The sequence below is a fragment of the Aptenodytes forsteri genome, unplaced genomic scaffold (assembly GCF_000699145.1).
Source record: "Aptenodytes forsteri isolate BGI_AS27 unplaced genomic scaffold, ASM69914v1 Scaffold212, whole genome shotgun sequence".
NCBI lineage: Eukaryota > Metazoa > Chordata > Aves > Sphenisciformes > Spheniscidae > Aptenodytes > Aptenodytes forsteri.
In genome coordinates this window covers 3284957-3299619 of record NW_008795487.1, presented here as the reverse complement: position 1 = coordinate 3299619, position 14663 = coordinate 3284957, and the positions used below count along the sequence as shown (strand labels likewise).

Genomic DNA, 14663 nt, shown 5'->3' with positions numbered 1-14663 from the left:
AAGGGTTGTCAAGCATTGGAAGAGGCTGCCCAGGGAAGTGGTTGAGTCCCCATCCCTGGGGATATTTAAAAGACGTGTAGATATGACACTTAGGGACATGGTTTAGTGGTGGACTTGGCAGTGTTAGGTTAATGGTTGGACTTGATCTTAAGGGTCTTTTCCAACCTAAATGATTCTATGATTCTATCTAAATTAAGGACCAAATTCTATTCCCTGCTGCAGCAATGCAGAGTCACAGTCTTCAGCAGAGAATCAGGGTTTTAAAGAAGAGAGCTCTGGAATGTGTCTTCATGGACAACAGCTTAAATTTTAGTGCCCTTAACTGGAACAGTGCTTGAAAGTGTATGCAGGTGAGGGAGTCAGTATTAGGATTAACTTTTTCAGTCTGCACTATGTAGTTATAAGTTTCCATATGCATCATTTACATAGTAAGACTTGAAATGGTCAAGTGCCAAGAAAAGGAAATAAAGGAGGCTTTCAACTCTGTTAGAGGAGAAGACCAAGGAGAAAGCCCTAAAGGCAAAACATACTGGAGAAAGCTTGAATTTAAGGGAAGGAGAAGCCATAATCTAAAGAAAAATGCAGTCAAGAATGAGGAACTTCTGATACTCTCCCTTGAATATCAGGTGTAGTAATTGAGGTACTCTGGTTTAAAAAAAAAAAAAACAACCACCAAATAAACCCCACAAAAATAAAAAAGCGGTGCCTACCTATATCCTCCAGCATCTAAATTCTTTTTATAAACAAAGTACCTGCTCCTTTAAGAATGAGAAGACCTTTAGAATTATTTCATAGAAATCTTTGCACAAAAAATAATATGATCCTAAGATCAGGATTTGCTAGCTATTTAACAGCTGCTCAGGAAAACATGCCTTCAGATATTAAATAACAGTTGTAAAGTACAGAAACAAAGCTGGTTACAATTGTTTTCTTCCCATAAGGTTACAGTAATACAGATTCAGCAAACACCTACCTGACCTCAGATGGTGAATACTCACTTCATGGCTATATTATCCACTCTAATGACCACCTTTGGCCCCTCTTCACAAACTTGGAGTCTGCTGTCAAAGAAGGCAGCAGGCAGAACCATCGAGCCTTTGGAAAAAAAGCAGAAGATTTATTTAAGGTAACATAACTCTTATTAGTATCAAAACTAGCTGTGAGGAGCCTAAAACTGATCTAGGGGCAAATGGAGACTGAGCTGTCTGAGAAAGCTGGTCAGTCTCAGAAATGGTAGAAACACAATGCCACTCACTAGTCCCAGACTTCTGTTCCCTTCAACTTCAGGCTCTAAAGTGCTGGAGCAATCACAGAGTATACTGGGAAATTCGAGTGCTGATGAAAATTCTCTGGCTAAAGTGTTGCCCATCCAGCTAACACACTCTCAGAACAACCTCTGGGCCTGTTTAATTTACATTTATGTGGCCTTTTTGTAACACCAGGTAGTATCTTATCACATATGCACTCCTTCCATACTGGATGCCAATCACGTGGTACTGATGTGTATCCAGTTCAATCTGTGCTGACAGTTTTCTAAGTCGCTTTGTGTTGATGCAGTGGAGAAGGGATCCAATCTCTTTTATGAAGGTTTGTAGTTTTGTATATGCTTCAAGCTGGTATATATTGCTGATAAGAATTGTAATCCTTTCTTCCATCTGTTTCCATCTCTGTAGCATTCCTTTTCCAACGCTAGGCCAGGTGGATGTGTTCAGACTGGAGAATCACTTAGAGTTATAACTAGCCTGACTGGTCAATTATCCTGGCGAAGCAGGTTGGGGGACATAAATATTTGTGCCTGTTTAAGGAGAGTGCTAGTAGAGTGAGCAGAATATGTCAGGACTTCATCTCTGACAGCAGTGCTGGCTTAAAGTGTACTTCAGACTACATCCTGAGGTTCTTAATTTATACTTAACTTCTAGATGCTGATGAAGTCAGTCTCCTAAAGGAGATGTCTACATTCCTCATATACAGTTGGTGGAAGGAAATAAGGGCTTTTGGAGAGTTAAGAAGGTCCTGTTAGCCTAATGTTAGTACCTAGATTACTGGTGGACAAGAACGTCCTTTAGGAATCCTTCAAAGGCTCTTTTAAAGGGAGTTTAGATACTTTGCTGTAGGATAGATACTGCAGTAGATGCTTAAATTTATGTGCAAGTTAAGCGTTTTAACGTAGGTGAACTGGATCGCATCCTTTGTTAAACATCTGGGTTACCAACTTGAGTTTGCTTGGGTGTTGCTTGCGACAGGAGTCACTACCAGTTCAGGTCTGGGCTCCATATGTATACAGGATAGTACGTCCAAGCAGAATATGTGGGCTGCCTATGGCACTATGCATATCACAGCCTGGAGATACTTCCACTTCATGGTAGCTGTAAAGCCAGACATAACTGATGAAGTCTGTATGAAAGCGAGACATAAAGGGGATTCATGCTTATGTATCATTTCAAAGGTAAAGGCATGAGGTTCTGGTACTGAATGCTTGCATCTCACCTAATCAAAAAAACCAGTATGAGCTTTAATGTTTCTGGTTTAAGTTACGGTCCAATCATCTCGTTATTTTCCTGTCATGGGACAGTAAATGTCAGAATTAAATGAAAGCAATTTGTGAGTATATCAAGAAGAAGGAGGAACACTTCAGGAGACTGAAGGAAAAAAATGGATCTGTCCTTTCAAACAGTTTAAAGTCCGGAGACATCTTTCTGTGGAGCAAATGTGTTAGTAAATGTATATCAAAGGCACAGTATTTCTTTAAAAAGCACTTTTCAGATTACCCCTTCTTCCTGCTATGCTGCCCCAGCTTCAGTAGGCAGAAGTGTTGAATTTAACAGCCCTTGGGACATTACCAAGACCAGGTTCAAACCAGCCAAGGTACGTCCTTTGGGACGTACTGCAAAAGATGTCTGTGTGATCAGAATTTTGGAGAGGATGCAAAAATCTGCTTATCACTACGGTGAAACAGCAAAGGACTTGGATGAGCAACTAGTCAGTGGCACTTTTAACTTACCTTTTAATTTTAGAATTCTAATGTTAATGGTGTGCACCTACTGCCTTGGTTGTACATAGTTTTAGTTAAGTAATGAAAATAAACTTCAATTACTGTGCTTTTTTTCCCTTTTTAGGACTATTATCACAGCCAGGAGGTGAAGCAACGTTTTATGGCTGCCATGCACAGCATTGCCCACCTGACAGCAAGAGATGTGGCTACAGCATTTGATCTTTCACAGTTCAAATCTGCTTGTGATTTAGGAGGTATTGCGTGTAATTGAACCTGTATACAAATTAAAGGGAAAAGCTTGATTTCAGTTCTATATTCTATTACTTAAAACATACTTTTTTTTTTTTTTTTTTACTAGAACTGCAGTAATATTATCTACTGTTATTTTTCTGGTATTGTAATGTCAGAATGAAAGGACTAAGTGCAGTTAACTGAAAGCAGTTACTTAAATGGTATTTGAATAGTTTGAAATAAGTGAATGTTTGTCACAATCAGTTACATACTGACACAGCTCAACACAGAAAACAAGATGGGTTGTGGCTCAGCTGATAGAATATTGGGCTGGGAGCTCCATTTTCAACTGTGCTGTTGCTGTCCTTCGGCATGTCCAGGATTTTCAAAAGTAATGAAGGATTTATTTCTGAGTCCTTCTGTATTGGGGTGTCAAACTTGAAACGCTGCACTGCTAGAACAAAAAGTTTTGATTCTTCTAGGATGGGTTTGTTTTGTGTGTTGTTTTAATTCTTAATATCCAAGATGACCACCAAAATGTTGAAGACCAATGATACACCTGAAGAAACTCTTCTTGTTATGTCCTTTTTTGCCCTGTGCTTGCAGTTGCACAGAAGGGAGTGTTACCACGTAGGGAAAGGTCCACTGAAGGAAGAACACTTTACGTAGTGCCTGGGGAGGTGGACAGCATGTCAGAGGAATTAACGCAATACTGGTGTAACCTTTGCCACTTGTGCAGAGGCTCCAAGACTTTGCCATCCCTATCATTTACCATGCTGGAGAGTATTTGTCAAACTTCCTATATCAGTGCTTTGTAAATGGTAAATAGTTCTAGTGCTCTTCATCCACAAATTACAAGTCCTTGCCCTTTCATTAATGCTCTTCTACCCCCAAAAAAACCCTGAGGTAGTGGTATCAAAGGTCATTTTAACAATTCTATGACAGTAGGGAGTCATGCCTGCATTCCCCAAGCTTTAAAGCATTGCTCTATCCACCAAGAAGTGCTATTGCCCATGTCAATTGTGGAGCTGTCTACCTCTAATTCTGATTTGATGTCTCTATTTTATATATTTTAATGTTATATACAGCCTTGTCTTTAAAAATGTCTGCAAATGCTGGGAGAAAAGACTCGATTTTGACTTTTTTAAACTTTCAACAGGTTGCACTGGAGCTCTGGCTCATGAATTAGTACAAATATACCCAAATCTCAAGGTCACAGTATTTGACCTTCCAGAAGTCATTGCAAACACCTCTTACTTTCAGCCTTCAGGACAACACACAGCTCCAGTGACATTTGTATCAGGTAAATGTAACACATGATCTTTTGTCTTACTTCAGTTATCCTGGAGCACAGAGCAGGTTCTTTCACTGCAGAAAACAGTGTGCTACCCTGCTCCAACCCCAAACGTGTCTTAGTACAAGGCAATGTAGGCTCACCCATGCTAAATGGGGACATTGTATTCCTCAAGCCTGTGGGGATAAAAACAAACTGGCTGTGGTTGGAGAATGTGGATAAATGAGGAAGTACGAATTAGTCATTTTTGAGTACCACTGGGAGCAGAGGCTGCATGTCCTTGTCTCAGGCTTTTCTAGGCAAGATCAGCACGGTGGCTACAAAGGACTTCGATGTCTCCTTCCTTACTTTAGGCTTTCTCTCCATTTTTATATGTTACAAAATTCTTACCTGTGATCTGCTCTTCTCTTTAACTACGCTTTCCTTATCTGCAAATCAGTGCATCCCTATACCTGGTCATTCTTGTTTCTTTACCACTGCTGAAGCTCCTAGTTCCTCTGCAATATTTTAATTTCATTTTGTGGTTTCTACAGGAATGTACTAACTCTGCTTTCCAACAGGTGACTTCTTCAAGGATAATCTTCCAGAAGCAGACCTTTACATCCTTTCACGTGTTCTTCATGACTGGCCTGATGAAAAGATACATGTGCTGTTAAGCAAGATATCAGCTGTTTGCAAACCAGGTAGGTTTTTTCATCTTGTGGGCTTAAAGGTGCATGTTAATGCATAAACATAATGAGTAATGATAAGAAGTTCATATTAAAAAAGCATATTTTTCTCTCCAATCATAGTAGCCTTTGCTTGAATCTCTATGCTTGCATTATGGTAATACCTACTAAGAAAAAAAGGAAACAAAGCTGCTAACAAAACTATATAAAATAAGCCGTTACTATAGTTGCAGGCTTCACATACAACTATGTCATCTCCCCTATCTCTGCCATGCCCAGTCTTTCTTACTAAGCCCTGTATCATCAAATAACTAAGCATGTGCTTATTTCTATATGTACAAGTAGTCTAACTTAAGTTCCTTCAGGTTAATCAAGAAGCAGCAGTTTGTTTTGCTATTCAAGAAGCAGCAGTTTGTTTTGCTATCGTTTTGCTATCTCAGTTGTGCCCAGAATATGGTAAACTAGAGTTCAGCACTACTTTATGCACAGATTTCATGAGAAATATGTAGCCTCTTCTGCTTTCTGCTACATTTGAATCATAGAATATCTCAAGTGGGAAGGGACCCATAAGGATCATGGTGTCCAACTCCCTGCTCCTTGCAGGACTACCTAAAACTAAACCATATGACTAAGAGCATCATCCAGATGCTTCTTGAACTCTGAGAGGCTTGGTGCCGTGACAACTTCCGTGGGCAGCCTGTTCCAGCAACTGACCACTCTCTCAGTGAAGAACCTTTTCTTAATGTCCAATCTGAACTTCCCCTGACGCAGCTTCATTCCATTTCCTCGTGTCCTATTGCTGGTGACCAGAGAGAGGAGATCAGCACCTCCCCCTCTGCTGCCCCTCTTGAGGAAGCTGTAGACAGTGATGAGGTCTTCCCTCAGCCTTCTCTTCTCCAAGCTGAACAAACCAAGTGATCTCAACTACTCCTCATAAGTCTTGCCCTTGAGGCCTTTCAGCCATCGTGGTCGCTGTCCTCTGGACACCCTCTAATAGTTTGATGTCCTTCTTTATATTGAGACGCCCAAAACTGCACACAGTGCTCGAGGTGAGGCCGCACCAGTGCAGTGTAGGGTGGGACAATCACCTCCCTCAACTGGCTAGCTATGCTGTGCTTGACGCACCCCAGGACACTGTTGGCCCTTCTGGCTGCCAGGGCACACTGACTCATATTTGGACAGTATTTAAGATCAAAGGAGAAGACAAAAAGCAGAAAAGCCTGACTGCTAAGATCAACTGATTCCTTCATCCAACAGGATTAACTGTAGCTGTGAAGTTTGTTTCACAGGAGAGCATTCAAAATTAGATTTAGGCTATAAAGCATAATCCTGTTTATAAATTATGAAAGAAAATTGTGGGTGACTGTCTTAATCTTCTTATGCAAAGATTGGGGTATGACAGATGCTTACAGGAGTTGCTTGGTTCAAATGGAAACGAGACTGAGTTTAAGAGCATAGTCAGGAAGTGGCCTGAACTTCATTGAAGTGGAGACAGTGCTCTAAACTCCCTTTTAACAATGAAATGGTTGCTTCCAGGAAGGGATTACTGAAAGTAAAGTTCTGGCACTGATTTCCACTGAAGACCATTAAAACACTAGTCTTGAGGGACCTCTCTAACTGTCTCTGAACAAAACACTAAAAACTTGAAGCTAGAAATACTTTACTGAACCACTTTTGGTTGTTTTGGAAATGCAGGAAGTGCCTTGCTAGTGGCAGAAATTGTGCTTGACGAACAGAAGACACACCCTGCTAGAGCTGTACTGCAGTCCCTCGGTATGACTGAAGGCAAGCAGAGAAGTGGCTCAGAATATAAACAGCTACTGGAGAAATACGGATTCACAAACGTACAAGTTAAGATCACAGGAAACTTATTAGATGCTGTTTTGTGCTTCAAGAAGAATCTGTCACCGTAGTGTGCCCAGAAGCAAACTGGGATGCTGAGTTTTTTACACTTGTGCAATATACCCGTCATCAACCAGCACATATTGTCAGTTTAGGATAATTTTGACCCTTTATCTGAAGCATAGTGTTACAGGCCTTGAATAAAAGTTGGACTGCAGCTTCTGCAGGAGTGAGTTCTATGCATTTAAAAAGTGTCTGGGGCAGGCTGAAACTCCTATGTATTAAATACCTTCACGTCCAGTTCTTTTGGCTAGTTTGCAGACCGAATTAAACTTAGACTTGACATAGCTGTATAGCATGGCAAGTTAAAACTACAAGCTTTTATGGGCCACATTAATACCGTAGTTTTCTTGGGCCTTAAAGAGAATTCTCCCTTTGCAGTGTATTCAGTGGTTACTGCTCATTTTTATCAAATGAAAAAATAAAAATGAATACTGTACCATCTGCCTGAATTTGGGGATGCTAGTCCTCTTTTTCACTTTTCTGTGGGGCTTTACTTAAAAACATCTCAAGGCTACCCTTTTTTAAGCACTTTTTCCGCAGGCAAAAGTGAAAATAGGACAAAGTTCAAACAGCTGTTCTTAGAGCAGCTATAATGTCACAGAGAAACTTCGGCAGCCTCTGACCTCCAGCCACAGTATGTACCCACACAGGCTGCAGTTGAGAGCTGTTCCTATCGGTTCCCATCAGTTTTGGGTTTGTCTGAATATGGTTAAATGGCCATATACGCTTTCTGTCTCATTACTTGAGATGAGTTTTAGGATTTATGTATAAATTCTCTTATGAAAATTAAAAATACAAGTTTCTTTATGATCCAGTCTTTAACTGGAGAAGTACATACTGTATCCCATCTCTTCAAGTAATTTGTCACTAATGTCACCTCTCCTAGTGTTTATTTTTTCCTGATACTTCATTGATATTTATTTTTTCTATTTAAAGTGTACTTTCTAGTGGAAGCCTTCCTGAAGATTAAAGTTGCACTTTCAAACTAGCTTTCTTCTCTATCAGTTGTGAGTTTCTTGCCTGTCACGCTTCTACAGCAAAAATCCTAATAAGCCAGTGTGAAAGAGGCCGTGCCTATGCTGAATTACCAACCTCAGCAAATTAAAGAGTTGATGAGCAAGGTCAAGAGTTGCATCTGCCTGGTAGACTTTGTCTTACGTTACTTAATCAGAAGTTACTTTGCTCTTTGAGCACTGAGTAAAGCAAAAGTGCCACAGTGATTCAATTCATCATGAGAAATATGCTTACTACAGAGCACTTCAGCTGCACAAACTCAGGGAAATGTCAGACTTTTACCACATTGGGGTTTTTAATTCTTAGCAGAAGGTTTTTATGAATGGAAATTTGACTGATCTCTTCTGTACAGACATTTAAAGAGATAAGGCAAAATATTCAACAACAATTTAATATGTTTCTTTTCCATATTGACATGAAGCTTGCCATTATGCTTAACAGGTTTGTACTTTGAGAGACTCATTCCAGCAATCAGATGTTTCTCATCTCATAGTTACTCATGAAGTTCATAATGCTGTTCTTTAAGCTGCTATAAGCTGTTTGAGTCAGAAAATTTCAATCCTAAAGTTGGCACACCTGTAACTGCCACAGACTTTAAAACTGTGCCTCTAAGTACTATGTATCCGACTGTAAAATTTGAGTAGAATGTGCTTGGCTACCACACAACCTCGGCGTACTCTGTGATTAAAGCACAACACTCTGTACACACTAAGCATTAGTCCCTTGGGCGTGGTGTCTGAATGCACCGCAGCTTTGCACTCTCAGGACAATTAAGCATTGGAGCAGGTTGCCCAGAGAGGTTGTGGAATCTCTGTCTTTGGAGGTTTCAAGATCCGAGAACAAAGCCCTGAACAAGCTGAGCTGACTGTAGAGCTGCCCCGCTCCAAGCAGGAGGTTGGACTAGAGATCTCCTGTGGTCCATTTCAGCCTAAGCTCTTCTATAATCATTTGATGTAGCCCAGTCACCTGAGAAATGATAAACTCGACTTCTCTCATTAATGTCCAAATTGAGTTTTTCAGTTGCTCTGGAGAAAGCTGGTATCTTCTGCTGACTGTTAGAAAGGAGTGGATTTAATGGTGTTACACTGAAAAGACTTCCTAAGCAATAGGCATAACTGAGGAAAATTTGGGCCTGTTCACTATTCAAGACATGAAGAATGAGCGGGCTAGGTTTTAAAATCCAAATGAACTTCTGCCAACAAAGCCTGTAGGTTTGGTGTTGCTCCTTGGGAAGTGACATTCAGCTATGCCTTCTTGAGGATGCATCTTTTACCCACATTCTGCCTTGGCAACAGTTTAGAGGAAATGTGATGCACAGAAAACAATTTTTTGAGGTGGGGAGTCAGGGGGGTTAACAGAACGATGGATGAATAATACAAACAAGAACTTCAGCACTTGCTCACTGAACACTGAGGTAAGAATCCTTGAGGAAGATAAAGAGAAGTTTGTAAGGAAGAAGAGACAACCTGGTTGGCTGTCCTGGCTCAATCATTTTTATATCAATTCTTGACCTTGTTACAGCTGTTAACAGTACTTGTGCCTGGAACAGTAATGGGACAGAAGCGAAGGGTAGGACGTCATCTGAGCCACCCAGCACAAGAGCTTAGGAAGAGCTATTTAATGGCTAAACCCCTTTGTGTGAGCTCTCAATTCAGTTTTGGTTGTGTTAGCTGACTCCTGGATAGTGGAAGTATTTAATGTGGGTTTTTATTTTGTTTTTAAAAAAAGTTTTTGGAGGGCTGGCACTTTACTTCCCCCTCCCCCCCAATCTTTTGACTGGAAATTATGTGCTTGCTAAACAATGATAATCTGGATTAAATGACTTTCTAATTCAGAAAAGACTGTTATGACTATTAATTTTTATCTCCTATAAAACCATGGTCAACGTTTCCTCATCAAAGTATGCTTCCTGAAAAGGTTGAAAGTTAACTCTATTTCAGTCCCTCTCATGAAGAAATTTCAATTACACTAGCAACTCTTCATTAACTGTAGAGAATTTTTTTTCTTTTTCCCTGCATTAATTTACTGTGTCTAAATTTTGAAGGTGTTCTTCCCACATTGGTTGTGCTTTCTGGGTATGTTTTTCCAGATTACCCTGATGTTATCTGGATGTCCCAAATAACTTTCCATGGCAAATTATAATGACCATTCTATTTGTGTCCTCCTTTCAAAGTGTCCAAAATTTGGACACTGTCTTCCAAAGCTGTAATATAATGGTGACTTAGAAATGATAGTCTTGCATTACTCTACCTAGCAACGTTTGCTGTGTAACCAGGAACAGCGATTCCCAGGTCTCTCTGTTGCACAAGGGAGAAGTAGAAAAGAGGGGAGGAAGCGGGGGGGGGGGGGGGGGTGGAATAGAAACCACTGAGTCATAACAAATGGGCTTCATCACCCTAACTTTAGATACCTAAATATTAGGCATTCAAATCATCTAGTCACCTTGAGCTCTCCAATCAGTAGAAAAACAGGCATTTTCAGAGGATGATTTGTCTCACCTATCTGTGAAAGGAAATTTCCTGTTTTTCCTAAGAGAAGTGATTATACATTTCATAGTGGATAGAGCATATTTAAGAGGGCTAGCTGAAATACAGCTATCTAACCTACGGATGACTGAATTAAGGCAGAAGAGTCCCACTGGACAGATAAAGTAGGTTCAGGCTCACCTCAGACATGCTTGGCTAATCCTTTTTCTTTGTGAAGCAAACCTGTGTCATTGGTTCATCACAGGGTAGGTGGCTTGAACTTGCATTTAGTAAGGTAGCTGATGATACGGGGAAGAAACACGGAATTTATTAATAAGCTGTCAGAAGGACTTTCATGACTCCTGATAGTTAACACCGAGGTCTCAGCCAGCAATTTCATCTGCAGATCTTAGTCTCTTCTCTAAGAAACTGCAGTATTATGTTTAATTTACTTTTTATCAGTTGTTAAATGTCTGAGGTGTACGGGTAGGAATGGCTCAGAGGAGATTGTCTTAAGGGTCAGAAAGATATGAATGTTATGCAGCACTTTTACAGTGATTTTAGTACTACTAAGTGCTGCTATTTTGATCTGAGTTGGTGGCCTCCTACCCCCCCGCTGTGCCAAGAGAAACCACCACATAAGATGCAAGGCCAAAAGACAATGAGTAAAACTATGCTCGTTTTGCCAGTGGCTCTCTCTTGTCTTCCCTTTCCCCTCACGGGTCTGAAGATGGGAGGAGGAGACTGTGTGTAAACAGGATCATTTAAGTTCTGCTTGCGTCCCTAGGTCAGTCCCGCCACAAAGACCTCAGTTCCTACAGAAATTATGTACAACATTGACTTCTTTTCTGCTTCTGTAATGCTCGCCATCCACCGTTTTGTCTGCTTGGCACCGTTTCAATATGAATGTGAAGCAGCAATATATCCCAAAGAGATGTAACTACTATTCCTGTCTTACTGTTTTCCATAACCTTTATGCCAAGTCTACAGAAGTCATCCCCTCTTCCCCTGAAAACGGAGACGTGACTTGACTTGCGAGTGTTTGATCCCTCCATAGCGTGGAAGGGAATTTCCTGGGTTTTGTGAGAGGAGTGGATTATGCATTTAATAGTGGATTAGTCATTTAATAGCAGAGCAAAGCCATAAATGATAAATGAAATCACCTGTGTCTTGTTTGCACCCTTATGTATGGTAGCAGAAATTCTCTTGCCTGATAATGGATTAGTACTGTTGGCATGCATTTGTTTTTAAATTAGGCTGTGGGATTTTGCTGGCTGAAACGGTATTGGATGATGAGAAGAAGAACAGGAGCACAGCTCTGCTGCAGTCTTTGAACATGCTTGTGCAGACAGAGGGAAAGGAGAGAAGTGGCTCTGAATATCGAGGCTTACTGGAACAACATGGATTCACAAATGTCAAAATCAGATTGACGGGAAATCTGTTAGATGTCGTTCTCTGCATTAAGACCTAGGGAAAAATGGATATAGTAGTAAAATCTGGATGTCTCTAGTCATGTTTGATGCGCAGTCTTTGAACATGCTTGTGCAGACAGAGGGAAAGGAGAGAAGTGGCTCTGAATATCGAGGCTTACTGGAACAACATGGATTCACAAATGTCAAAATCAGATTGACGGGAAATCTGTTAGATGTCGTTCTCTGCATTAAGACCTAGGGAAAAATGGATATAGTAGTAAAATCTGGATGTCTCTAGTCATGTTTAATGTTTTGTAATTATGCAAATAAGTTCTCAGTTTCCCATCAATATCATAAACAGGAAATGTTAATGTCAGCTTTCTGAAGTTACTTTTAAAAAGGGGGAGAGATGACTGCATTTATTTTGAACTTGAGTAAAATGATGCCAGAAGATTCTGGCATCATTTGATGGCAGTGATACTGTGGCTGCACAACACTTGTTGTACCCTCAGAAACAAGTCTCCCATCATAAATGGTATCAACAGCCCTACAGCAGTATTCACGTTGCTGAGAAATCACAATTTCATCATACTTGGCGCAATTAGAGTAGTTTTTAGACCAGCACACATTGCTTTGCCCCTGTTTCAGGAGGTTAATGCAGGTATCATTTCCATACTTCATCACCATCCATTTTAGTATCATTTTATGTTACACTCTCTACTGTAAATAAAGAAACATTGTCTAATGAAGCCTGGAAACTGCTACAGCAATGGCGTAGTCAAGATTGGAAACAGAAGAACTGGAGCAGCAGCTTCTCAAGAGTCAAGACAGACTCCTCTGCCTTCTGTGAGTTCATTGGAAAAGGCAGTTGTATAAAAGCACAAGTTTCATCTGTGATTATAATTGGAGATGAAATGTGGGGGCACCACATTTGGTGCAAGAACATCCTCCTCCTCCTCCTTTTTAGCCCTGCTTAATTTGTGAGCTCCTACGAAAGTGGATAGCAGAATATGAGATTAGGTAAAGAACAGAAAAGAAAAAAAAAAAGTGCAGAAACAGAAGGAAAAGCGTGGTGCTAAAGAGAAAAGGATTTCCCCCAGTCAGATGCATCTGAGCTCCCAAGGTGGACGGGACAGGACAACTATTGGCTGAACAGTTTCGTATCACAAAAGTTAAGTTCGTTTTACCTTCATTTTTCAAACTGACAACACTTCAGAGTCCCTGCGTATGAAGTTCTTTTTTAATCAACAGAAAACTTTGTGGGGAAAAAAATCCCAGCCTTGCATGCATTGTGTTGTGCTATGAGAGTATGAACATTCAGTTACGAGCTTTTTTAAAAGAAAGATGCCACGCTAGGCTGTGTGTGCCTGCCTGAGAATATGCACCACAGCCTTTCATTGATTACATCCAAAATACGGTCCTGTAATGCTGTATGTGCCTAACCCTGTGTGGGCACAGGAGTCACTTCACTGTATCTGTATTACAAATATAAAATAGCACACAATTTACTGCCTATCTTTTGATATGCAAAAAAAAAAGGTATAGTGACGTATAGTACATGGTCTGTCATACTACAGCAGAGAGAAAGGCTATGCCTGGCACATCCTGCGCTCACAACACGCCCCCGGAGAGAGGGAGGCTCTCATTTTGAAATCCTGCAAAGTAGATACATGTGTAAGCAGTGGTTTCAGACACCTCAGCTACTGCACTTTGTGGTTCACCAGTCATCTATTTAAAAAAAAAAAAGTTTGGCTGTGTTTACTTTTGTAGGAAACATCCATTAAAAGTGAAAGCAATTACAAAAGGTGCGCATAAAGTAATGCCCTCCAGCTAGAACAATTTCAAGACTTTTAGAAAGGTCTAATTTCAGACAGAAGTTTGGCCATTAGGTGTAAAATTTCACTTTCGGCGTACAATAAAATTAGCAGAGATGACTGACGGAGACCAGGCCTGTGTTTGTAGGGGCAGAGGCCCTGCCATGAGTGCCTACTCGGGCAGCCTGCAGAAGGGCTTTTCACAGCGTCTAACCTTGAGCGCCCAAACAAGAAGCCGGGACCACGCTTCCCCGTCGTCCCTCTAGGAAACCACCGTGAAGTTCTTTGGCATTTCATTGTCTCGGATCACTTCAGTGACCGACGGTAAAGCCCGGCAATGTGACGCTTGGCACCGCAATGGTGAGGAGGAGCAGGTGGGAACAGAACCTGGAAACAAGGAGATGCCTTCGATCAGCATTACCCTGAGGGTGGCGAGCACAGAGCAAAACCTGCTGGCCCCCAGACAGCGCCCCAAATCCGCTCCCCTCCTCCTAACGGCTGCTGCTGCCACCCAGGGCCCGGGGTGGGAAGCGGTGCCTCCGTCCGACGCTGGCCTCCGACAGTTACCACCAGATGAGCCCCCCAGTTGGCTTGGTCGGACCGTACGGGCTCACAAACCCATACCCCAAATCCGGTGCGCCACCGCCTCGCGCTGTGCTTCGTGTCCGGCCCCGTGGGGCACAGCGTTTCCGCGAGATGTGGCCCGTTCGGTTGTACGCGTTCCTGCCTGCTCTACCGAGAGCGGCACAAAGCGACAGCGGTAAACGCTTCAGGAAGCGACTCTTGTGGAAAAAATTGTGTGAGCGACGGTGACCTTCACACTGTGCTGCGGCCCTGGCGTAGCCGGGCCGGGCCGGGCCAGGCGGGC

General features: G+C 41.6%; 1 protein-coding gene and 1 long non-coding RNA gene across 5 annotated transcripts in view; one reads left to right on the top strand and one right to left on the bottom strand.

Moving 5' to 3' along the window:
* Positions 1-12354, top strand: part of ASMTL (acetylserotonin O-methyltransferase-like) — a 29566-nt gene extending 17212 nt beyond the window's left edge. The window contains exons 8-13 of one of the 3 annotated variants that reach the window (XM_009281354.2): positions 942-1126; positions 3117-3246; positions 4383-4526; positions 5078-5200; positions 11826-11905; positions 12106-12354. In XM_009281354.2, the coding sequence (XP_009279629.1) occupies positions 942-1126; positions 3117-3246; positions 4383-4526; positions 5078-5200; positions 11826-11905; positions 12106-12240 (797 nt within the window). In that variant the 3' untranslated portion in view covers positions 12241-12354. Of the gene's footprint in view, positions 1-941; positions 1127-3116; positions 3247-4382; positions 4527-5077; positions 5201-6880; positions 8077-11825; positions 12072-12105 lie in introns of those variants that run through there. The other 2 variants (XM_009281353.2, XM_009281352.2) reach the window with 2 other exon arrangements.
* The window catches only part of LOC103900639, a 32980-nt gene extending 18325 nt beyond the window's left edge, over positions 1-14655 (bottom strand). For both annotated transcript variants that reach the window (XR_657679.2, XR_657680.2), the window contains exons 1-3: positions 14420-14655; positions 14010-14182; positions 999-1095 (exon numbers count right to left, since the gene is read on the bottom strand). This is a non-coding gene — a long non-coding RNA (uncharacterized LOC103900639). The remainder of the gene's footprint in view (positions 1-998; positions 1096-14009; positions 14183-14419) is intronic.
* Positions 14656-14663: the final 8 nt, after the last annotated feature.